Source organism: Sturnus vulgaris, chromosome 7 (assembly GCF_052056855.1).
Source record: "Sturnus vulgaris isolate bStuVul1 chromosome 7, bStuVul1.hap1, whole genome shotgun sequence".
In the NCBI taxonomy this organism is placed as follows: Eukaryota; Metazoa; Chordata; class Aves; order Passeriformes; family Sturnidae; genus Sturnus; species Sturnus vulgaris.
The window spans coordinates 6207103-6234281 of NC_142249.1; the positions used below are offsets into that span (position 1 = coordinate 6207103).

Sequence of the window (27179 nt, forward strand, 5' to 3'; positions counted from 1 at the left end):
CATTAAATCAATCTGATATTCAAGTACCTTCTAACAGTGATATTTATTCAACCGCAGATTAATTGCATCTTCGTAACAGAGAAGCCTTTCCAAAGTTGGTCCTACTTTCATGCTTGCATAAATTCATTTAAAATCCAGCTTGGTATTCTACAAAGCCACATCCTTTGCACCACAGATACAGCCCTGTTCCAGGCAACCTGCCTCCCTTTGGCCATGACTTGATAAGTGGTAAATGTTCAAGAGTCCTCTTACCAAATACAAACCACTGGTCTAAACTAATCCCATTTCTCTATCGCACCTTTAGTTCGAGCCCTTTTGAAGAGACAGCTTTGCACAAACATTGTTGGAAGAGCTGTTCCTTGTCCATTGGTAACCAATGCAAATCCAATAGCACCTGTTTAAAGAGGTGTCCAGGCTAATGCAATGTGCAATGGAAGCCCCCAGTAGTGCCTGCCCAGAACAAACTGGGAGCACTGGGAGAGCTGGCAGGGAGCAGACCCAGTGCAAGCAGCGATGCCTGGAGCAAACTGGGCTCACAGCTCAATGATTCCCAGTCCAGGCAATGAGAGCAACAGCAGAGCAGGTAAAAGTTCCACAATTTGTCAAAAACGTGACTGTCACATGAGAGAGTCACAGGGCAGAAGGTGGGGATGCTGTGCTGCTTTCTCGTGTGTTTTAGAACGTAATTGCCCATGAAATGCCACAAAGAAGAGCAGGTTGGACTGTACTGCACATGGGAAGTTGAATTTTAAAGAATCTAGGTGGATCTTTGGATTCTGATTTTGTTTGTTTTGCAAAAAGACGAGTTTAAGAAACAGCTGGGGAAAAATGAATTATGCGGGGGTCTGGACCCACGTTGTACATCTGCCACAGGAAAGGCTGGTGTGCTGAGCCAGGAGATGCAATTTAGAAAAAATCCTTATTCCTTAGGATACACAAATTAATTCTTCTCCTCTAAGAAAGAAGGGCAAAGTTTTCCACAGTGAAAGCTGTGGTTTAGCAGTTCTGCATGCTAAACAGTGCTTGCTTCATGTACTGTATACACAGAGGGTCACATTCACTGCAGAACACAGAAATAAGCAAACAAAATCACATTAAAGGAGATAATCTCTGTTTCCTTTAGTTAGCAGCAAACTGACATAACAATATGTTTATATTTGTAAATATAAAGTCTGAAAACATAAAAGAAAATACTGTATAGTCAATTATTATCGGTTTCCACTGATCTTTCAAGGGCCAATCTGACCTAGAATATACAATTCTTTAAAGAATTCTTAAAAGTCTTTAAAGTTACTCCAACACAAGCTATGTCAAAGCCATCTAAAAATGATGCCACATTTTTTCTTCTTGGGCTTTACAGAGCTGTCTGAATCCAAATGTCAGTGCATTACCCCAAATTTTTATCAGGAAGAGTTGAGACGAAGCTTCATCATGTGCAAATATTTAAACGAGAGCAAAATCTGATTAAAAGCTTCAATTAGAAAAGTTAAATATTTAAATATTTCATTTACTGCTAGTTCAAAACAAATGAGACAGTGTGATGCCAGACACCTGCCTTGCTTCCTACCTCACATTCTTCACCTACACCATTGCCATGTGGATTTCTTCCCAATATCCAATCTAACCCTCCTCTCTGTCTTTTTGAAGCCGTTCCCCCTTGTTCTTTCACTCCAAGCCCTTGTCCCTATTCATCTTTCCTGTAGGCTCCTGAATTTCTTGATGGGTACTGAATTAATTTCTTGATGGGTTTGAAATACTCTCCTAGAGGCAGCCATGAGGAAGAGCAAAAGAAGGTCTTCTAAAATCTAAGCTTCCCCACATTTGTTTGGGTGAATTTTACAAGATAGTTTGGGGTTTACTGTGAGTCCCTGCATGGTGAAAACAAAGAGCACCAGAAGGGATTATGAAAACAGAACAAAAAAACCAACCCTGTGGTAAATCATGGAATCACAGAATATCCTGGCTTGGAAGGGACCCACAAGGCTCATCAAAGTCCAAGCCCTGGCATTGTCCAAACAAAAGAGGGATGCAAACCCTGAGGCTGGAGGAGAGAGCACTCTTGGCAGAATGAGCTCATCTCACATCTCATAATGCAAAGGCTTGAAACAAAAGAAGGAAGGTTTTCTTGAGCTGTAGTTATTTTTAGAGTTAGTAAACTTGACAGGATTGGGTTTAGAATCTTCAAACAGGTTTATGTTGATTTATATATAATGCATTTATATATGTTACAGAGAATAGAAAAAACAGGTAATGCCAAGTTTTTGAAGTCAGCTTTTGCCTAGATGAACCAAACTGCTAGACTAAGAGATTTTTTAATGATTTTTTTTCCCCAGAAGAAATTATAACTGGGATTTTGATCCAACAATAACCCAGGAAGACAAAACAGAGAGTGAAGGAACTGCACTTTGTGTGATTTAGGAGTGCAGAGGCAAACTCCAGCAGCAGCCAGTGCATTTACTGACACTGAAGGATTCTCAGTGCCCATCATCTGCTGCACGTGGCTTTTCTCTGCCCTTGCCTTATCGAGGTGTGTGACACCTATTACTGAGTTTTTCTTTGCAAATGATCTCTGATGAGAAACCTGAAATGGTGATGGGAAACTGAATGACACAAACAAGGTATGACATTTAAAAATCAGTCCTGGATTTGTGTTTTTTTTAAATCCCAGTGAAGGGCCTTGGCTGTGAGACTGTCTCTTTTCTCAAGGACACAGGAATACTACAACTCAGGAGAACCAATCCCTTCCAGATCAATGCATCTTGGATTTCCTTGGCCTTTAAATAAGTCCCTACATATTGCAGCTTTCTCACAGTGAGGTCCAGAGGAATATTTTTACTTCTAGGCTATCTGCTAGACATATTTATCCAGACTTCTACATTGACAGTATCAGAGTTGGAGAGCAAAAATATTCCAACTGACCAAAATAAAGATGGATGTACCCAATTCTACTTGAGTTATCTGGTCTGCACATAATGTGTAAAGCAGGCCCAGTGTTAACTGCAGGATCTGTGGGTAACACAGGGAGGATGGCCAAGGGAAAGGAGCACTCCAGGAAACTTACATCCAAAATTAGGGAATAACATGACTATGTCAGAGAATGGATGTAAAAGTGAATTCCAGAACAATTTTCAGAGCGATTCCCTAATGTCAGAAAGAGCTGTTTGCCAACAAATAAAACTGGGTTATTTTGACATGGATTTTGTTCCTTGCCATGACAGAGAAATGGAGCAGATTTTTCCTTCACTTCTAACTGTGTTTGATGGCCTGAAAATGGTTAACTAATGATAATAAAATCTGTACTTAAAATTTAATTCGGTTCTGTAATTATATTTCTTATGCACGGAGACAGAAATAAACTAGAGGAAGAACCTATTAGCCCTTTTGCATGTATAATTGAACATGTTTGATATTACTGGGTAACCTTTGTAAGCAACTGGCTTTGAGTTTATGCAAAGAGGTGAACACTTTGAATACATAAATAACAATAAGAGCAGAAAGGTTTTGGATTTTGTATTCTGTTCTTTTCTTGTTTGTGTCTGTTAGGTGCAGTCAGACATCCCTGGCTTTATCTGGCTATCCATAGAAACATCTGAGAGATCTGACTTTTGCATCATTTGGGTGCAGTAATGAATAAGAACTGACATCAAATATCAATATTATTGGCCCAGCTAAATGGTAGCTGACATCCAACTGGACTGCTGAGGAGGTAAACAAAATTGAATTTTTTTTTTTTTTTTTTGTTTAAAAACTGTCTGACATTATTTGCCCTTCAGTAAATCAATGGAGGAATGGCCTAGATGCTGCTTGCATTTTGGCCTGGGGAGGTAAAATTGGGCAGCAGTTCTCAAACATATTTTTCATAGTCTTTTAGGTTTTCCTAATATAACCAACAATTGTAAAAATACTTCTCTTTTGTTTCAAGGAAACTTGGTAACCACTGTAATGATTCCTAAACCTGCAGATATGATACAAACACAGCATGGCAGACACTTGGCATACTTTTATTTGGACACAAACACATATATACACATATATAAGGGAACAAATCTTGTTCTGCTTTAAATTCATGACCCAACCAAGGATCTATGGTCTTTATACTTCATTAGCATTGGTGATTTACCATTGCAAAAGAGATACAGAGCTTACCTGAAATGCTGTTTGGGCCATACCCCAGCACAAAATAAATGTCTGAAACATTTTTCTCTACAAAGTTACTGTGTTAATGAAACGTGGGAATAAAATGGATGGTATCAGTAATTTTTAGGAGGAAAGTTGCATTTTTCAATGTCCTCAATTCAAAAGCAGCTATGTGAGTTTTGCTCAAATTTTCTCAAATGTTCCACAGGCAGAGAGCCAACTTGGAAAAGTGCAGGATTTCAAATGCTGCTGGAAGTGTTACCTGTTCAGCCCTGACATAACCACGAGTGCAGAAGTTTCTCCAGGGTACTGTGACTCCTGTGTCCCAGCAAGGCAGGACCCAACAAATGGGCACATTCCAGGTGCCAAGCTGGCAGTTCTGCTCCATAGAGAACAGGCTAATTGGGGAATCTCAGCAACAGTAAGAGTTCTGGCTGCAAACCTTGCCCACTTAACAAAAAAACCTCTATTAACTACAGTTTCAGAAGCATGGTGTAGTAAATAACTCAGATTTAATCAGTTTCATAGAGCTTAATGAGGATTTATTCAATTTGTATAAATGCATTATTCTTTTTTAGCTTCTTCTTCACACAAAAATACCCCTAAATATTTGGCACTGCCTGGATGGCTTTCTGATCTATATTTGTTCCTTGTTTTTGTGTAATTAGAATTTCATCTTCTTTCTGAACTGCTTTTGGTACCAAGCAACTCAAGACAGGATTGCCACAAACCCACTAAAGTGATGTAGGAGCCCACTCCAACTGACCTATGTCCATGGAGAAAAAGGAGTGAATCCCTTGGGATCTCTCACCATTACTGCTCTGCACCCACAGAGCGTGACCATGTAGGCAACACTTCTGGCAAAATATGGGATGTGCAGACATTGGGATAAAAGAAAATATAACAAAACAAAACAAAACAAAAAAACCTCCAAACAAACAAACAAATCTAAGTAGGGTTTTTTCAGCAATCAGCCTTCAGTATTGTCATTGTAGACTTCCTGGGCCATTAGGATGGACACTCTGGAAGTAGTGCTGCACTTTGTCCAAACAGTCCTTTATCAATGCCCAAAATCTTTTCCGTGAAAGTATTGCTGAAAATACGACTGTTTCTATAAAAACAGTTTTCCGCATAAAATATACATTTTAAACAAAAATATTGACTCTCAAAACACCTTAATCAGCTTGCTTAGGGTGCAATATTTTAATTTTTTTGGTGAGTAAACTCTAGAGGGTAAGAAAATAGTTCTCAAGTGCTGTATTTGGCTGAAATATAGCACTTGCTTTGCTAGTCAGCCAGTGGGACAACTGTTACTTGTACAACTCAGGGCCACTTTTAAATTTTTCAGTAGCAGAGTTAACTTATACAACTGCAATCACAGCTTCTGAAGTTATATTCTTCATTCACTTTGACCAATGCTGCACCAAATGTTTCCATTTTTACTAATTCAATCACTGGCAATGTCAACCAATGATTTTAGTCAAGAGTTAATGCCAACTGTAATATTCCTTACCAAAACTGCATGCATATCAACATGTGGTCTTTCAGCATCCTCATTCATTAATAATTAATCATTATGGATCACATGAGGCCCTTTGTAAATTAATACCCACACTAAAGACAGTGCTGTGGTATCTCTACAGTATTTCCCTTGCCATGCTTGCTGCTGTTAAATCCACTCTGTTCCCCACCACGGTATCTCAGGGCACTGAGAGCCAGGTTGTGCCTGTCAAATACAGACACATGCACATGGCCAAGAAAGAATTAAGATGCCTTGGGAATTCCTATTCCCCTCCCTGACATCAGCTTATCCCATACCTTCTGCTGTGCCAGCCCCTGGGGTTTGCCCTACAAACACCAAGGCTGGCAGAGCAGTTGGCAAAGCAGCAGCTGATCCTGAGCAAGAAGAGACTATTCAGGATCTCCTGCAGGAAAAATGAGTATTTTGCTCTGCCTGTAATGAAGGTGTCGGTGGGAGCACGGGGAGCAGGAACACCACAAAGTTATTTTTCAGGAAAGATGCTCTCTGAGAGAAAAGGCTGCTAGTGGCAGCAGAAACCAGCACATGCCTCAGCACTTCCACACCAGTTTTTTAAAGAGCAGTGTGGCCACGAGAGCTGCAGGAATCATACACGATTACATTAATTGGGGGTCGTGGTTGGGGACAGATGACATGACCTTCAGTAATCCATATGACAAAAGCTCTTTATTGTCCCTAGATCTTTCTTAAATAGAGGGTTTGAATCTCCCAGATATACACATGTGATTGGTTGGGGTCTTAATACTCCCATCTATTTCCCTGGCCATCCATCTGCACTTAAGGTGCAATGAATTGGCTGGGATCCTTTGGATGTGTTCAAATCCATCCTATCGTCCCTCACCCAGGCACTTGTTTACTTTTAGGCTGGTTGAGTCCAGGGGGCTGCCCCAGAGCCAGTACATTACAACAATAGATCACGAATGTTTGGGTCATTTCAGAGTATTTCATATAGCCTCTAAGAGCCATTCAGGTGAAATTCCTCCCCTTCCAAAGTTATCAGTCATTCAGACAGCAGTCTGTCACCAATCCCATTCAAAATGGTTCCTTTTAGACAACAACTGACAAAAACAGCCAGGGAAAAAACTTTAAAAATTTCACTTAAATAAAGTAACCAATGATCTCCACAGAGGAGAGTGGCTAAGACATCATGCAGTGATCAAAGGAGGAAGGAGGGAGCAGCAAGGATGGGGCAGCTCTATTGTAACAAGCACTGGGGCTCTGGTCTGCCTGGCAGATGGGGCCACTCTGAGCCACCACTGATTCTGAATCAGCCCCAGAGCTCTCTGTGTCACCAAGGAGCAGGACAGTATGGGCCAGAGCAAGGAACATGATGGTTAAAGGGAAGAGAAAAAGGAAATTTGCATGCACAACTTACCTTCTTGTTGAATGTAGCATGATTACAGGAATGCACGTGACCCTGGAATGTGTAAACACGAAGACCCTAGGAGTGAAACAAAAAGAGAGCATTTAAATAAGTTAGAGCAATGTAAGTTATTCTATAGCCTTGGTGTAAACAGAAAGACCTTGATTTTATGGCTGGGTGAAAATCAAGACACACTGTGTGCTAAAAAGCCAGCTCCTGGTTGCTAGAACAGGAACACATTTCTCACCATTTCTAAAGATATATCTCCTTACTTCACATTACAGCCAGCAGAAAAGGTGCATCCAGATATCCCCAAGTAAAGCCATCTCCCTGGCTGGAGGGCTGGAATTAGAAGGTGGAATTGCTTCTTTCAAAACACTGAGCTCTTGCTCTCAGGCAGTGAGTCAGTACATGCCTCTTGTTATTCCACACACACCATTAAAGGCTTCCTTAAGGAATCACAGGCATGAAATCCAAATTAATTATCTTTTGTCATCTCTCACATTAGGCCATAAGTGACCTACATAGTGCAGTAACATATGTCAGATGTCATCACTGATATCTGGCTTGTTCTCCCAGTACAGGAGCCATCCAACCACAGTATCTCCTGCTAAAAACCTGAAATCTTCAGGATGGCAAGACAAGGGTACTGAAAAGAGATGCCCTTCTCTGTTTTCATAGAAGCCACTGGCTTCTTGGGTTAAAAAATATTTCCTGTTAAAAGTGAAGCCCAGCTTGGAGCAGTGCAGTCATATGTTGAATAACACATTTTCCCTCTAAGAAAGCATTTTATTAACACTGCAATTGAAAGACAGTTTGTTGCATTTTTCTGGAGAGTTGAAAAAACCCAAACACAAGATCTGAAATTCCACTACTCATCCTAGTCTTGAATCAATCTAACACGAGCCAGGGTAACATAGGTTAATCATATCTCTGTCATGCTTTTGGAGTTTATATCATCAGCTTAGTCCCATTTTTATTTTCCTCATTAAAAAAAAATTTAAAATCACTCCTACTCTGACATAAGAAATTTGAATTCTCTTTTTCACTGATAAAACCTCCTACATTTTATCATCAGCATATCTAGCAGTGTATTCTCACTATTTGCAACAAACCCTTTCAGAAAGCAGTTAATGAGGTTTGACCACAACGTAATTCTGAAGGGACACTCCTCGATAATGCTCTGTGGTTCATATTATATCTCTGAACCACTTAGGAGAACTCAGCCCAACAAAGCAGCAGTTGAAGGGGATTACATTGTTGTTGTAAATATCTCAGGGGTTAAGAGCAAAGAGGGAAAGAAGCTATTAAGGCTGAAGAGCAGTGTTGATGCAGGAACATATGGGGATTCATTATCTGCAGATAAATTCCAGTGGAAAATTAGGAGACAGTTCTTGAACAGTGAGATACAAAAACTTACTCCACTCTAAGTAGTGGGGATAAAAAAAAATCTCATTACTATAAGAAGCTGCTTTAAAAGCCTGGAAATAAATGACCTTCTCCTGTATGTGATCTTTTGCCTGGACTTGGAGACCAAGGAGGCTCTTTCCAGCCTTGCTCATATGGCATTAGAATACAAATCTCTGATAAAGCCCAGCATTTAATGCTGCACAGAATTCCTTTTGTTTAAAAAAATGTCACCCAAAAAAGGGAGCAGGCAACTTTGGCAAGTGCCATTTTGTATCTCATTGTATTTTTCATTTACCTCTCTCTGTTGAAGTAGTTTCTGCTCCAAGGCCACATGGCTAATGTGATCTTACTAGGAAATTGATATTATTCCCATAAAAGGATTGCAAGGCAACAAGAGGAAAAGGCTCTTTCCTATTAAAAGCTCTGTATTTACAGAGCACAGCGTCCACTTTAAGCATTAAAAGGTTGCCAGAGCACAGTCCTTGAGTCCTCCAGAGTTTTCAACAGAGTTACAAGGTGAAAGAGTGCTTAAAAACCCACTCCAAAACCTCTGCATATTTATAAGTTCGATATTACAAATAGGCTGGATATCAGGGCAAGGTTCTTCCCCCAGAGGGTGTGGGGCACTGCCCAGGCTCCCCAGGGAATGGGCACAGCCCCAAGGCTGCCAGAGCCCAAGGAGCCTATGGACACTGCTCCCAGGGACAGGGTGGGATTGCTGGGTGTCTGTGCAGGGCCAGGGGCTGGACTGATGATCCCTGTGGACCCCTTCCAGTAGAATCTGTGATTTCTAAGTAATAAAACATGAACCAATAAATGCTGATACCAGGAAAACTTAAATAATTACTTTCCAATTACAAATTCACCGCCAGAATAGAAACGCGATTACACAAAATTCCCTAAGACTGGCAGGCAAATTAATTTGATAAAGGTAACAGGATAGGAGACAGAGATAACCAAACACACATAAGCAGTCTAGTGAGAAAAAATGTCAAGGACATGAGGTGTACCTTGTGGCCCAGCAGTGATATTGATTGCACCCAGCTCATGGTAACAAACCAAGTGCTGGTGCATGTTTTGCATGTAGAAAGTAGCCCTTGTAAAATAACTGCTGCTGCTCAGCAGGGTGTAGTATTTACCCTCAGACACTCTCAAATACCAACACACACACAGTAACCTTTCCACAAACACAGAAAAAGCATGCTGTCACGAAGCAGTGGAAAAAAAGAAAACCACACGGGTGCTGCACAAAATGGATGTTAACTTTCAGCTTTCCCTCCATAAGTCAATTCAGTATAAACCCTCTGAAAAGGATTTTAATAAAAGTAATAATAATGATAATAAAAGTGAGACAAAGGCAATGGTTCTGCAAAGTGTTTCTCAATACTATCAAAACTTAATTTCCAAAATGCCACTTTATTTTTATTCAGCACACAGCTTGGGTTTTCTTTACCAACGCTGGGAAATCTGAGTTTTGCAAACATAAAAACAAATCTGGGAAGCTACTACTTAGCTGTAATAGCTCAGGAAAAAAACCAAATAGTAATAGACATTCTGTGGACCAGAACTCAAGTTAGCACTGAGCTTTCAGCACCAAGAGCTCAGCAGTAAGTTAATGAACTCCCTTTTGCACATGCATTCTGCTTTTCAGGCTTTAATTATAAAATAATCCACTACAGCACCACCAGTGCTTCATGCAGTGTGGAGCTGAACAGGGTGCACAACCACCTGGGGGCATCTGCCATTTCAATGCATTTCTTTAAGGTTCAAGTTGAACAACAACAAACATTTGGGACTTGTATGACAAGGAAAAGAGCAGGGAAAAAGGAGGAGATTGACATTAGAACAGTTCTTAGGGGAAAATTACAATCCTTTACTGCATCCTGAAGGTCATACTGACCATCATCCCTTACAGAGGGAACAATCACAAAGTGAGAGCAGGAGCAGCAACAGAACACCAGAGCAGAACTCTGAAACTGGAAAAAGGCCCATTTCCCCCACCTTTAACCCGTGGGGTCTATCCAGTCTCATTGCATGGGACACTCCAGCAGTATAAATCATGGAAAATACATTATTATTGTCAACTGAGTCTTGACTGAAATATTAATTGAGGAAATCTGAGTTCCATTCCCTCCTTGAGCTGTTGTCCAATTACATTAATAACCATACATTCTTCCTCTGCAGGAAATACATAGATAACAGCAATATTCAAAGAAAACAAAATATAAAGTGTTCTGCATCGTTGAGGTTTTGGGGTTTTATAATTATTATTCACACATCCACACACACATATAATTTTCCAGTCTGAAATCCAGAAATTAACATTAGAATCAGTGGCTAGAAACACCCTGGCATTATGCTGTGGAGCCTATCAACCTCTCAGCTTCCACTCAACACAGGCATTAATTGCCTGCCTTGGACTGGAGCTACCCAAAAGACTCCTGAGAGAGAAAACATTCCTTTGTTAGAATGAAATCTGGTATTGTGGAAAAGCAGCCTGATCTTTGGAGCTATGGATCTGTGAGCAATAATCCTGCTGCAAAAGTAGTTAAACAAGGTTTCTAAATTCAAATTATTTTTTGTTCCTACTTTCAAAGGATAAAAGCCCAAGATTTGGGAATCAATAGTAAAATTCTGCTGTAAATCCTCCCTATTGTGTATCCACATAGATATAGGAATATCAGGGTAAGACAAGACAGGCTGAAGACAATAGTAATTAATTTGCTTCTTTGCATTGCAATAATTAAGTTCAACCTTTAACTATGTAACACAGCAGCTGAATCTTCCTATACTTATTTTAATTACCATTTCAGCAGCAACAAAGTAAATCTCCCAAACTTAACAAGCCATACTGCAAGCACCTCTGGAGAAAACACACAACCAAAATCAGTAGGGTATCATTTGAAAGTTACTCATGTTTGCTCTTCTGGTTTTCTTTCTGGATTTTGAACATTAACATCTGACATGAACAAACTCACTTTGCAAGTCCAGAATCAAGATAACTAATCCATTAGATCGAGCTGGGTGTAATATCCGAGTCACAATAGGTAATTATCTTTATGAGTTTGATATGAGCTTTTAGATAACAACATTCGAGTATGAGATTTATCTAAACAGTGTTCAGATAGGAGATTTATTTGTAATTTCTTGGTTCATTTAGAAATTAACTCAAAGAAATAATGTTCATTCAGAAGGACAAAACTGAGAAAAGTGTTCCAACCATGAAGCACTCAGCTGTGGAAATGTTCACCTCATTCTCTTTATTAAAAACAAACAAAACCTCCCAACAGTTCTTCATGAAAGGTTTAATTGTATTTGGGGGGAAATGAAAGTTCTGAGCTTACATAGGTAGAATTTTAGCAGCAAATCAAACAATGTAATGCTCTGGAAGCTCCCTTGGCTGGATCTGAACTTTTCCTAAAGCAAGGAATGTTCAGTGTACTGTGATTTCTAAAAGCTCTAACCTTCCTCTTCCCTTGCTCCATTTTCATGGCAAAGTGCAAAATTAAAACTCTGCATCCTTCTCCTTGCCATGCCTTATTCCCAACATGGCCTGTCTGCCTCACCAGCACTGGGGAGCTCTGCAGGGAATGTGGGAATGTGCCAGATCCAGCAAAACTGTGGCTCCTGTCCCTCTGTGATGCAGGGAATCATGTCCTTGCCATGATGTGCATGGGGACATCAAAAGGGACTTGGATCTCTTCATGAGAGCAAAAGGAAACTCATTTTCATGGGCTATGATGGGTAAGCACAAAAACTGGAGGAAAGAGCCTAAGAATGTCTGTCCCTCCTAGCTCTGCAAGTCAGCTCCTTCCTTTCCCAGCCCATACCAACCCTGTGAGGTTCAATAAGGGAAAGTGCCCTGGGATGAGGCAACCCTTTGTGTAAGGACAGGCTGGAGAATGAGATGCTGGAAAGAAGAAGCACAGAAAGACCTGGGGACCCTGCCCTGCTGGATCTTTGCCAGCAGGGACATCCCTGTCCTGGGGGATGAGGCTCAGCACAGCCAGCCAGGCTGGGGAGGGGATTGTCCTGCTCTGCTCTGAGCTGGGGTGGCCTCACCTCCAGTGCTCTTTGGGGGCAGTTTTGGGTTCCTCAATGTAAGAAAGGTATTAAGCTACTAGAAAGCATCTAAAGGGCAACAAAGATGGTGAAGGGCCTGGAGGGGAAGCTGTATGAGGAATAGCTGAGGGCACTTGGTCTGTTCAGCTGTAGGAGACTGAGGGGACACTCATCAGGGGCTGAAACTTCCTTGTGGGGGGGAGTGGAGGGGCAGACACTGATCTCTGCTCTGTGGGGACCAGTGACAGGACCTGAGATAACGGCCTGAAGCTGTGCCAGGGGAGATTTGGGTTGGATATTAGGAAAAGGTCCTTCCCCCAGAGGGTGGTGGGGCACTGAATAGGCTCCCCTGGGAATGGCCAAGGCCCCAGGGCTGCCAGAGCTCCAGGAGTGTTTGGACAATGCTCTCAGGGATGCACAGGGTGGGAGTTCTGGGGTGCCTCTGCAGGGCCAGGGCTGGATTCGGTGATCTTTGTGGATCCCTTCCAGCTCAGGCTCTTCTGTTAATAACTCATTCCAGCAGCCTCCTGCACACCCCAGGCTCTGTGTGTGTCCCCCCAGGCCAGAGCTGCTCCCTCCATCTGCCCCATCCTGCTCCACCCACAGCAGGGCAGAACCTCAACCCCAGTTACACCAGAGGCTTCATGGGCACAATCAGTGCAGTTCCTGAGCAGTGAGAACTGAGCAAATCTGAAAATCAGTTTTACCATCTGTCACCACAGGGTTTACTCCGTAAACTCAAGCCCAGAACCTTCAGTGCAGTTTGCTTCGGCTCTCGTCACATGGAATAGACCCTGGGGGGAAAAGTCACACAGGGAAGGTTTCTGGATATTAGACCAGGGGTAAGGCCAAGGCATTACTCAGATTTTTTGTAATCCCTTCTTTGGGGAATAAAATTAACTTGCCACCATTTGTGTGCTCTGTTATATGAGGATTCACAGAGTCAGGTTTGTGCACCAAAACTGAAGTACATCAGCTGATGGACTCTTTAAAAAAAAAAAAATAAAAAAAATCCACTACATCTTCCCAAAGAAATGGAAAATAATTTAGAATCTCTTTAAAATGCATGAACTTCTGTAACAACTTTCATACAGCGAAACATTAAAAACTCAGGAAGCAGCATTTTTCTAAATCTGGTAGGTAACAAAAACTAGAAAGGGAGCTCTGCCTGCCAGCTAAGCCCAATACCATGCTTTTCATCACAGACCAGCCTTCCTTTCACTTCACAGTAAGTAACACCAGCTATTAAATACATAAAAAACTTAATTAACCTTGCTCTGGAATACCCCTGAATTACCTCACTTGTGTAAGTCTGAACTTTCACCTGAATGTAGTATTAACACACCTTTTGTACCAATGATGCAGGCATATTAATTTTTCATAATTGGGATGACAAGTATGTTTCTAGGCCGAGACCTTGTATGCTAAATCTGTTCAAAGTGAACCTCTAAGGCTCTCCTAAAAAACCTTAAAAACAAGAGTATATAGTAGAAATGCTGACAGATTATATTCTTGCCAGCATAATACAACCTGACTCAAAGATAAATGTTTCATGAATTAAAAAAGTTGAAAAAAGCTTCTCTGTTCAGCTTTGTTCTTGAGATGAAAGTGAATTATCTTTTTGTCTTCTACTGACACTTGGATTTTTGTACTGCAGTCTGCAGAAAACTGTAACTACAGGCAGTATTTAAACAGACATGACCATGTGGGATTCTCTCCTCTCTCAACTCCTGTAAGAGACATCAAACTTCCAGCTGCATAAGGAGGAACAAAAGGGTTTTTTTGGGAAGCAGATCCTCTCCTGTACCTGCTTCTGTGAAGAGAGAGAAATGTCACCTCCAGTTGAAGAGATCACACACACGAGCACAGTCCCACCTGCACAGCCCTGACAGGACAGGCAGGGAGAAATGCCTTTGCTGGACCCATCATTCCTTTACAAGAAAATAAACAGTATAAAGAAATGCCTCCAAGATCCTGAAATTCTTTCAGTGAGAGCAGAGCTGTGTATCACTGCCCTGGATGGGTTCATCAGCAGAAGCTGCTGCATCTTCCTAAGGATCCCTAAGGCAGCTGAACAGACATCACCCTGCCAGCACCAGGAAAGCCAAATTCCATCACTAATCCCATTCCTATCCAGTGAAAACTGGGAGTTTCAATCGTCCAGGGAGGGAAGGATCAGCAGTGCAGGGAGCAGGGAAATCCTGCTGTGAGTAATGTGCTGGAGCTCCTTAGCTGCAGATTAACCCAAGAACTTTGCAGCACTTTCAATTAACTTGGCATTCCATGGCTTTGCAAAACAGACCAGCCATTTCCAGGAGAGCAATGCCTGAATGACAGGAGCCTGGTAGGGCTGCCTAAAATTAAACACCATGAGCTCTATTACTTTAATGTAAAAAAAGATCAAAAAGATTAATTATAAATGAGCGGAAGCTTCTGGTGGAATATAACTGGAAAAGTTATGAGCCTAGTGCAAGCACAGAAAAAAATACAAAATCATTTCTGTTGGCTATGAAAATTAAATCATATGAAGGCAGAATAAAACAATGAATACATAATTTAATTATATATAAGAAAAAGTGAGAGCACGACATGTGGGAAATAATTTTCTCCTTATCTGACTATGAGAAGTTGCATGTGAGTCTGAAGGGCTTTAGTGCTCTTAAAAACAAGCTAAATTTGGGCCAAAATGCCAAATTGTTGCCTTCTGTGAATTCCTATCAGAACAATGATTTTTTTTTATTTTTGTAGCAGAAGAAAGGAAAAACTAAGTGCCTTTAACTGCAAAAGCCAGTATAGAGACAAAAGCAGATACACACACAACCTTGAGACAAGGGAGGTGGCCTAAACATTTTAAAAAAAAAGAAAGGAAAGATAAAAAGTTAATTAATTTCTTGCCTTCAAAGAGTTAGCATAAATCAAGAGTAAGCCAGTAAGATCAAAGTTCTTACTTGTCTGACAGCCACTGGGAGAGAGTTTACTTCTATTGGAATAAAGGAATTTGTAAGCCTGCTGCATTCACAGTGTGAATTTTGTTCTGGCAGTCACCACGCATCAAATGCATCTCAGCCAGGCTTCAAATGGCAGATGCACAGCAAAAAATACCAAAATAAGAACAACAAAAAAGGGCAAACCTAAGAGAGCCTGGCTGCAGCTCTCCTCCACCAACCAGCAGAGCTGAACAGCTTTGCAAAGGCAGGCTCTTCTTTGAGCTCTAGTTCTCCATTCACCAACAGGAAGGGAATTGACTTCCCAAAAAAAGGGGGCTTGGCAAGGAAACCAGGATCTGAATGGGAGGGGAAAGCACACCACTTGCTCACCATGATCTGCTTTTCCCAATTACTGCTGCTCTGGGAATAACAGCATTGTTGACCTGAATAACCAGAGAAGAGAAAAATCAGAGAAGAGAATCCAGACTATTTGGCTAGAAACACTGAAGAAGTTAATTGTTGGGAAAAAAAAGTCCCTGCAAGAAAAAAATAAAAAGAAGAAAAGAAGTGACTGTGTATTTTAAAAAAAAGTCTTTGGATATCAAAATTAAAATGAAAACATCACCAGTGGAAGAGGAGAAAACATTGCAATCAGCTCTTAAAAATGCACTGTCCACAGATTCTCTACACCAGATCCTGCTTACATCTACAGATTCTGAGTGAAAGGAAAAAAAAATAATTGCAAAAACCCATCAAAAATATCCCTATCCTTCTGCAAATTCAAATTAAGAATTCTATAAGTATTTGAAATTGCAGAAGGATAGGAATATATTTGATTCAAATTCATTCCATTGACTTTGATTCAAATTCATGCCAACATTTTAAACAGTAGAGTTTTATAGAGAAAAAAGAAAGTATTGCAAGAAGGTCTGGGTAGCGCTGGGAGTAATTCTATTTTTGGTAAGTCTACTCAATATCTAAGCTTTATTTTTCATCATAGCACTGCAGCTCGAAATAAAAACCTGTATTCAGTCCTGGTGCAAATGGAATTAGCCAAAACACCAATTTTGAAATTCCTACCTGCTTTAAAGAGTTTGCTGATCACTCCACAGCATAATTATTTTAATCATTAAAAACATACTCTAGTGGTTTAGCTTTGTTAAGTTCATAAATGTTTCCCAATAAACTTAATGACTGAAAAGACATAGGAACAAATATAGTTTTTAATCCACCAATACTGGTACCAGAACTGATGACAGGACTTATGGGACCAGAGCATGCAGCTATTTATGTCACCTTCAAAGAAGCAGAAGTAGAGGGGCTAACCAGAAAACTTTTAGAGGGAATACCCCATAACAAAATCAAAAAGTTAAACATGTGTCATTAAAAAATTGCACATATGTATATAAATGCATAATCCTTCATGTGCAATAAGCTGTCAAATAAGAAAAAATCCTGAAAAAATCATGCCAAAGCAACATGAAATTTTCAAAGAACGCTTTGTCAGGGATGATAACACCATTTAGCAATTGAGAAGCAAGAGCTCTTCACCTGTTTTAGCATTATTTTCCCAAGATATTAATGGCCTGGCAAAAGACTGCAGTGACACAGAAGAGAGAGAAAACTCCTGGCAGCCTTTTCAGAGGCCTCTTGTAAAATTACAGCACGATTACATTACCTCTTAAATTTAAAAAAAAAAGTTCCTCACAAAGTTCAGCCTGTCAGAGTTGCCAGGATTAGATCTGGGACCAAATGTATTATGACTGAGCTCGCTGCTGTATAAATACTAGATCCATTCTTCAAACAGCTTGCAGGACACCACCAGCTTGATTTTACAGTCACAAAATCTCCCTGTGAAATCTCTGCCCTGGGATTTTTCCCCAGGAAAGGAAGGGCTGTGGCTGGGGCCCTTGTCTGAGCAGCAAGGAGATGTAAACAACAAGGTCCCACTAAAGGAGCTTCAAACTAAAGAATTCCAGCCTTGGGGCTGGTGAGTTATTAACAGCAGCAGGCTCTGTAATTGTTGGTGAAATAATCTCATTGACACATACAGCTAGGAAATAGAGGGCTCATTAACAAAGCCTCCAGCCTTTATTAGATCATATAAATAACCAAGAGTGCCTGCAAAAGATCGATTACAGCCTTTAAATGTTTACTGAATCAGTGTTTAATTAAGACAATTTTAATATGCAAATCAAGCCTAATTATCATCATTTGTTAATGTTAGTCTGCCTGAGCTCTAAACAACTACAGCTGCAAATATGGTAAGACCATCATATTTCTCTTGCTTTTTTCCCCCTACAAAGAGCTGCAGAGGAAATGATGGAGTTGCACTCCCTGTGTGTATGATTCCTTACAACACCACATTTCCATCTGCTCTTTGAAGGTCAAAAAAGTGCTCAGCGTAGCACAAAATGCAGTGGAAATGTTATGCATTTCTCCACCCACTTAATTAACTAACTAATTAATTAAATAATGTATTTCCTACCCCAACACCTCTGGGAGCTTCTTTTCATGAATATCTGCCCTCGTTCCACGCAGTGATTGAATGCGTGGGGGTTTCTAACACACACCTGTGTCACTCAGAAGCTGATATTGGGACTTTTTTCTCTCCCTATTTCCTCTGCCCTGGGAATGGTAACCTTCCTATGCTGAGAAGCCACAGCACTATGGCAAAGCCCCTGGAAATGAAAGCGTGAAACAAACACAGTCTTCAGCACTGTGATGGGAGAAAACAAATGTCTGTGTTCCGATTCTTGAAGAATTAAAATTAAAGCCTCAAAACCTCCAGGAATTTGTTTTGGGAAAGAGGGTGGGGCAGCTGCGATACAATCCTGGTAGAAATCATTCTCTTTTCCTGGCACTGCTGCTCTCCTGATGGCACAATGAGCTGCACAGATTAAAATGAAGGAAGGGAACCACTGCCTGCTGGGCACTATTGATTTGTTGTTGAATGCTTACACTGACAGCGGGGGAAATATGAAATGCTCCTGTTTGCAACATTTCACAATAGAGAAAGTCACTTCTTTGTTTTTCTTTGCTATTATGTTTTCTTTCTTCACATTCCCACTCCTTTGGAGCCCGTAGCTGCCAAGCCCTCAGCAGGTAGAGGGCAAAACTACTTGTACTTTCTGTAATATATTCGGTATTTCTAAGGAAAAGAAGTCCTCATGGAAGGAAAAAAAGGACATGCAGTTACAAAAGGCCATGAGTCTTTCAAGACAGAATGAATAAAAAAGTAAGAATCAGAGGAGAAATGAAATACAAGACACAACTTGAAAAGCCTCCAGTTCAAATGGGAGCAGAGTGGCTTTCACCAGCATCTGGACAGGCTGGAGGATGAAAGGGCTCCCTACAGGAACCACATTTGGGTTCATCTGGGTAGAGATCTGTCAGGAAGTCACTTCCCAGCTTCTTTCTGAAAGGCCTTCTCTGCAGACAGCCTTGGAGAGCAAGGCATGTCCAGTAAAATCTGGGCATGTTGCTGCCTACACAGCAAGTTCACACCAAAGCTGGGTCAGGCTAGAGCACAAATTTGGGCTGGGGGACAAAGCCTTAAGCAGGAGGAGCCCCTGGCCCATGTGAACTGCAGGCAGTGAAGAGCCAAGGCTGGAGAGGGGGCTCCAAGACACAGGCAGGTACCAATGCCCTGCCTTCCCAATATGTTCCCAGAGGGAATTGTACAGCACTAACAACTCCTTTGGGAGCTGCGGGTGCTTCTGAACCTGAGGAAAGCACAGGAATTTGAACTGAACCATGCAAGGAAGAGCCTGCAAAGTTGAGTCTTCTAAAGTTCTCCAGCAGCTGTTATGAAAGATGTTGACACCCTCTTACCCTTCATCAGAGAAAACATCCAGGATTTTCAGAGCTGGAACTCCAGTGGAACTGTGTGTCATGAGTGAAACAAGTGCACTTTCATGAAATACCTGCAAATCCAAGAGCAGGGAAGAAAGACTGGAAATCAAGTGCCAGCTCAGGAACATGTAGGAGGCTTAGTGGAGAAGTTCCAAGCTGAGACATGGAAAATGGAAAACAAACACTTACCTTGGAGCTATTCCACCTAGGACTAGGGCAGGGAAGGGAAAACCAGAGGAGCACTTCACAAGTTCTTTCAGACCTTCACTCCTCACTGCAATGCTGCCTTGGCTGGTTTTGCACAGGGGATGTTTCCCTAAGAGTCACCAGCCCTGATGTGCTTCAAACACACAGGAACTGACGGGAGAATTCATGGCTGAGAGTTCTCATTTTTCCAGTCACCTTCAGGCTACTCAAGTAACCCTGGACAAGAGACCTTCTTTTCTGTCCCAATTGCAACTTCCCATCATTGGAAGTGCTGTGCCCTCCTACATCTGCTCCAGTTTTCCCATCCAGTTACACACAGAGCCAGCTACCAGTGAGGAGAGTTCTCTTGCTGAAGTTACTCTGCTGTCCCCACTATTTTTTTATGTTCTCCATTTAAACTTGGTATTCATATCAAAAATGCACTGAATGCATTTTGATATCTGGTCCCATTATATGCAATGTCCATTCACTTTGTATCCTGTTAAAGGTGATGGAAAGTTACAACGTTCCCAAACCTCCTCCTATCTCAGCAAGATGAAACAATTCCTGAGTCAGACATGGATCTGACAACTTCCTAAGATACACAGACATATCTCAAAGCAGATATTACTGTCAAACCCCAAAGAGTTTTAAAAATTAATTCAGAAAAAAAAAAAAATCTGCATTAGACATGCACATCAACAATTCTGCCCTGTAGCAATGTTCAGGCATCTTCCAAATTAAATGGCACTTCTTATGCAGAGATCTTCTCTGGGCTCAGCCACTTGAACATCCAAGTTCAAGAACATTGTTAAAAGAGCTTTGCAGGTGAACATTTTCAACACAATTTTGATTAGCAAGGAATGAAGTGCAAACTAAGCTTTGTCTTTTCAGAAGGCAAAGGCAAAAAAATTATATATATTTTTAAAATGAGAAATGCCTTCTTTGATAAAATGCTTTCACTTGGGTTTGATCACAAACCCCCATGATACTATTTTTATTTTTGCATTTTCTCCTTTCCTGTCTCCTTCATCACTATGGTCAGCACACACAGTCATCTCTTGATCTGAGAAGTAGTTCTTTCATTAATTTTATTGGTTTTGTACTTCTCAACTTAAGCTGGAGCTTCACTGATTACTAAAAGACAGGCAAGTGTTTTTTCTTAAATTAGAAAAAATTTAACATACCAAATATAGTTTAACAAAAAGAAGCTCAAAAGGAAAGCACATAAAACCCTTTAAAATGCACATGACTACAACTTGCATTCCAGTTGTGCAAATTTTCAGATAAAATTCTGAAACCTCATGGTGTTGCACGGTACAAGACAAGATGGCACAAGAAGCTCTGCACTACAAAACACCACATTCTGTTCATTTTCTCTTCACTGAACTGAACAGCAGATAAATGACCCAGAAACCAGCAGGAAATGAGGACATATCACCAACGGGGTTTTATGAATATTATTTGTTAGAAGACGTAACTCTCTTAACAATACCTGACCCGTGACTAATTTCAGGGGGTCAGGGTGATCTTTGCCCTCCACTGTGTAGGGCATTATTCTTCTCTAGAGAAGTTCAGAGGTTAATGAATAAAGTGCCAGCAAAGAAGAAATGAGACTGAGCAAGAAAATGCTCGTTCTTGGTCTCTGCTATAAATAATGCTCTCATTAAAATTCTGCCTTGGAAGAAAGGCAAGTCCATTAGTCTAGGAGCTAATTTTTACTGGCTCCTTAGATGTATGCATATTAAAAATTCAGCGTTTATAATTGCCAGCCATCAACCACCTAGTCAGTGCTGTTCTTGGAGTTTTTAATTATTTACTTCATTTGCATAGACACTCCAATTTATGATCAACCATTTGGTTATCAAGGGACAGTTTTAGTAATTCCTCTTCTGCGTTTTTATTTATTCCTTCTGTATCCCCAGCAGGAGGGCTCAGAGGACCTTTGCCAAGGTAGGTGGCAGTGGGATGGGCTCATCCCCAGCCTCCCACCCTACCTCATGGCCAGGTTCCAGGGACACCTGCTGGACACCTGTATCCCACCTTGGAGCATCACAATGGGGTACAAGGACAGCCCTCCTACCCAATGCCTTCACCTTCTCAGCTCCTGCTCAAGTCCCCACCTGGTTCCTTGGCCCCAGAAAAGGAGGGAGGAGCTCACACCTGGGAACGTGCTCCCTCTTTTGCTGCAGGTGCTCTGGCACGTTGTCCCAAAGCTGTTCTCCTTTGGGATTTTAGTCTGGGGCTGTGTTCTCCTCCTCCCACAACCTCGCTCTGCTCCCTGAGGATACAACTGCTGTGAAACTGCCTCCAGTCCCATTGTCCCTTGGGACCAGCTCCTGCTCCAAAGCACACACTCCACGTTTCACCTCCAAGTGCTGTCTGCCCAGTGCCTTGGCACATGAGAAGGAGAGGAAACCTTGGGAGTTCTGTGGTGGCACAGGAGCCCACCCCAAGCATGTGCCCTGAGTGCAACTCCTGCTGCCAGCACACCCTGCAGCTGGGCATCATCCCCCCAGGGACCACCAGCCCAGGGGACACACTGAGTCCTGAGAAGCCCCTCAGTTTTTGGTTTATCCTGAGAAACAACTGAATTACCAAACTCAAGACATGCTGGCTGTCCTCAGTGTTCCCTGGTGGGCTCAGCAGCAATGGGAATGATTGATTTGCCATCCTGGTATCCCTGTGCCCTCCCTGGGCACCAGAGCTGGTGGCTTTTTGCAGACAGGACACCAGGCAGCAAATGCCATGGGAGGGAGCAGCCCTGTGTGGCAGGAAGGGAATTGATTACCAATCCCTCTTTTTGCCAGGAAACACTTCTTTGCTGTAATTCATACTTTTCAACAGCCAGCCTCCAGAAGGCTTTGGGGGAAGTGAGGGCAATGACACCAGAGATTACAAATCAATCACTATTATAGAGCCTTTTATTTGGTAGAAGCTTCCGAGCAGAAAACAGATACCAAAAATACATAATATATCCTGATTTTTTGTTAGCTGTTTCCTTTCCTTAAGCTCTTTTATGCCCTGTTTTTCTCTTGACACTGCTGCTTACTTTGCTTTCACATCGATCTCCCTTACTACTTATTTTTCATTTATCCTTGATTTTATCTTTCTATCATCTTTCTCTCTCTTAACCCACACCATCTGTAGGATGTAGGAGGGAATTAGAACATGATCTATCTACTCTACACTGTCATCTTCCCTCTTGTTCCATCCCAGATCCCTCTCAAAAATGGGACAGTAACACTCACAGGGGACAGAGCAAGGTCACATAATTGATATTGTCCTGAAATCATCACTTAGATCCCTGTGCCTGATTTTGGCCCTGGCATTATGTGGGCTTGGCACAGCAGGATCCATGCAATAAGGAAAAATTCTGGTCATGGAATGGGACAGCCCTCACTTGTGGGACATTTCTCATCAGGGCAGGAATTTTGTAAAGGTCACCATGGGTGCAGCCAGAAGGAATCAGAACACACTGTTACTCCAGAGCTGGGAACACCCTGAGCACCCAGGGTGGTTTTACTCACATTTATGCTTTCTCTCATTATTTAATTCACATCCTGTTATTAACAGAAGTGTCTGTCAACCATTAACAGAAACAGACCTCTTCTAACAATAAACCTGGTCAAGGAACAGGTCAGCTTAAATAAATCAGCAGACACGAATTTGGTAAGATAATATCAGCAGCGCTGAAAAACACCTTTTAGAAAGTTAAAGCTTACTGAATCAAAGCAAATTTCTGTTCTAAAATATCCATCAGTTAAGATTCCAGTGTATTGTTAGAAACTGGAAAATAGATCAAAATTGTCAAAGGGGAATATCCAAAAGTCTGGTTTTGCAGAACAGAGGTTTCCTCCATGAATTGATACAATGAAAGTTTTAAACCTATTGACTTTTCCTGCTAATGCCAAGCATCCCAGCCTTGCAGAGAGCAGGACACAGCTCATGGGAGGTACCAGTGCCCGAGTGACCCATTTCACACATCCTGATACAGGATATGGGATCCAAGTTCTAGTCTCACTTTTATTTTAGGATAAAATTGTTGACAGAACCAGTTCCAGTCAGTCCTCCCTGGGCTGCCCAGGCCATGAGCAGCAGAGCAGCTCCTTTGCCAGGCACTGCACTGCCCCAGAAATCCTTCCTGGGCATCTGCACTCAGCCCCCCCTGCTATGGAGAAAATTTCCACTGGGGTGGCACCCAGCATGTGAGAGAAGCTTGCAAAATAAAGATGTTTCCACAGAAATAATTGGATCAATCAGGTTTTTATGATTAAATTCTCTTCCATCAGATAATATTCTAACTGTGTTAAGAGTGATTTTGTGTTTAGCTCTGTAACAGAGCCTCTGTAATTATTTGGAAAACTATATTGTGTTTACTGTATCGATTCAACTATTGGAAATCTTGAGATTGCCACGAAATATTTCTATTTATTATGCCATTTCTGAAGTTCAATATTGCTGAAAATAAATAGCAGGCAATTATTTTAATACCCTCTTACTGCACATTACTTATGAAGATTGTTCTAAAGTGCTAAAGACAGAACCAATTTATCTAAATAGAGTTATTTAACACCAGTATGGATTAACTTTATATAGTCAGGTAGGCAGAAACTATGGAACTCTTTCTTTTCCTGGTCTTAAATTAAGGAAAAGATGGCTGCTCCAGAACAAGTCAAAACATTGACTTTTATACCAGAAAGATGTTCTCCATCAAAATCTCTGCTACTTTGGTGATGCTTGTAGAGCAGTTTGGTGCTATTCAGCAAGTTTATATTTTACATATGTATAAATATATATATATATATATATATAAAATATAAGCACCATTTGCAATCCATCTTACCTGTACCTAAATAATTTATCATTTCCTCCAAGCTCATATACACAAGGGAAGAAGATTTACAGAAATGGAAAACAATTTTTTGTGGCTTGTTTTTTGTCTGTAAATGCTGGCAGAAAGCCACTGTTTTCCAAATCTGTAATTTTATGCCCCTGTGTTCAGCAGATGTTTATCTAAATCATTTAAATCTGTCCTTTCTGTTTTAGACACATTTAGTATTAAGGAACGATCCCTGAGTAACAGCATACATTAAAAGTTAATTAAGGGGAAGCTAAAGAAGAAAGAATTACTTTTTTCATACCCCCAGAAGACATTTATTTCATTTTGGCAGGGTAAAAAATGAGAAAATTTGGAGTAAGGTGTGAGAACTGGCAACACATATTTTTTGGGAAAAGCTTTATTATCCATTTCCTTACATGCTAATTAGGAAATGCAATCCACTTGCTAATGTTGAGTGAGTAAGAAATGTAAATTGCTCCATTAATTTGTTTAATAACGAAACTCTCAAAAGTGGCAAGTCAGACAGCAGATGGGAGCTGTCACCACAAACCCAGCCCAATTTTGAATATTACACCAGCACACACAACTTACTGCCTTCTTAGTTATCATCAGTGCTGAGCAATACCTTATTGTTTTAGATTTAACACTGATATTTACTCTTGACTACTCATAAGTGTTTCTAGGGTAGAAAAATATATCTAGAAAAGGTGTGCAGCTCCATACTCATAGGCACAGACTTTTGCAGGTGTGTGGCAGTTGTTTAACTCTCCTTTACAGCAAGTGACACTCCAGTGGAAACACCAGAGTCTAAATTAAAAGCAATATGTGCATTTTCTTCCAGAAAAATAAGATTTTTTTAGATTTTAAAAAAGTAAAAAAGAGAATACTCTGCAAATTCATAGCATTTCTTGCAAACTCCATTTTCTAGATTAGGAAAAGGAAGGTTTTAGAGGGACCCAATTTCACCAAAAAATCTACCCCTAAACCAAAATTATTCAAATAATGTTTCACACTTTTTCCCAGAATAAAACTGCTTAATTTTTTCCCCTCACAGTATCTTGCATTGCCTATGAACCTGACTTTTTACAAACTCCAATTACACTCATACAAATACAACTGACACTTATTTGACACTTTAACTGGGTCAAATAAATTCTACCTGCATTTCCAAATGCAGTGAGATTCAAACTCAACTCTCCATCTCAACCAGTAAAACCAGTTACATGGCAGCACTGCATGGAGCTGGGAAGTGGGACAGCTTTGCCACAGGTCCTGACCATTCTGCAATTCTGTAGTTTTTGCTCAAGCAACTCTTTGTTGCTTTTGCACGAATCTTATATAAACCAGGAGAGATTTAAATCAAAAGTTTGCCTTGGCACAGTTGTACCAACATCCAGCACTGAGTAATCTCCTTTCCTGGGGTTTGTTCCCAGTGCAGAACTGGGCCATTGATGCTGCACCATTGTCACCAGCACGGGAAGATCACGGACAAAGGCTTTGTCACTGAATGTCACTGAATTGCTGAATTCTGCTTCTTGCCCACCAGCTCTGTCCCAGTGCTTCCAATCCAAATGTGATGTCTTATTGCTGAAAGATTATTGCTTCCTATAAAACCTTTTCTGAGGGGAAAGAAACAATCAGCTGAGTAAGGGACTGGCATGTAAAATACTATCATTTGCAAAACACTGGCCTGAAACCCCCTTGGAGGCAGAGAAGCTGGGCTTGAGCCACAGAAGAGGCAAAACAGGAATGCCATAATCACATGTTTATTTTTAGAGGAAATGAGAAGCTAAATAAACTGTAAAACCAGTATTTACCAGTAAATCCTTTCTGTCCTGAAAACCACGCTGAGCAGAGTGGGAACAGCCAGTTCCCAGGGGATCAACTGGTGGGACCTTTTTGGCAGTGCCTCATCCTGCCTGTGTCGGTGCCAGGACACTCTGAGTCCTGGAACAATTAATTTTAGTAGTGCCACAGTGAACCACTGCCAGAAATCTGAACTTGAGAGACAATGATGCTGCTGCTGAAGATGATTTTTCTGCTCTAGGTCTGCAATCAAGAGGGACTTTGGGACTGCTCTCCTGAAAAGAAGCTCACAGACCTCAGCCTGCCAGGAAAGCAGGACACAAAACATCCCAACATAACATTTATGAGGGGATTAGTGCACTCACAGTTGGATTTGTCATGGGATAGTGTGGGACACCAGGATTTATGGCAGGGATGAGCAATTGCATGCTGACTGCCTTGATAAATGTGTGTCTTTGAGGTATGTCTAATTATTCCAAGAAAATGAAGGAGATGCCAGTATACACAGGAGGAGAAAGCATGCAGAGGAAATTGTGTGAGCAATCCTAGGGTACTCAGAGGAGAAGCCTGTCATCAGGTGAAGAGCCTGGCAAATGTCACAGTGCAAGAAAACCTGGCTGTCAACTGCAATGACACAGCAAGTCACACCTCTGACTGGAACACTGTCTCCTTGATGGGAAATTCCAGATGGGCCCAGTGATGCAGACAGATATCTTACCGTGGCCTCACATAAATTTCAGCATGCAATTAGCATGGATTCTTTGCTGCTGAGTGAGGGACAGGATACCAGAAGGGACAGTTCTCCACAGGGTCACTTCTGGCTCTGACAGTGCCATGACACCACCTCATATGCAAGGCAGCAAATGGACACGTGCTCCCATTTCTGTGTGAAATCCCACAAGGATTGTCTCCTGGAGCACTCTGAAATACAACTGTACAACACAAATGCTCCTTGTTGGCTCTCCTCTCCAGCAGCCTATGCCAATGTCTCCCAATCCACACTGACACTGTTCAACACCTGCAGCTCCCTCTCAGGGCCTCTGTCATATT

At 41.3% G+C, this 27179-nt stretch overlaps 1 protein-coding gene across 1 annotated transcript in view; it reads right to left on the reverse strand.

Annotated features, from left to right (window-relative positions):
• Window positions 1-27179, reverse strand: part of SPAG16 (sperm associated antigen 16) — a 360207-nt gene that overhangs the window by 110469 nt on the left and 222559 nt on the right. Inside the window, exon 14 of the mRNA XM_088167654.1 lies at window positions 7053-7118. Coding sequence (XP_088023780.1) covers window positions 7053-7118 — 66 coding nt within the window. The remainder of the gene's footprint in view (window positions 1-7052; window positions 7119-27179) is intronic.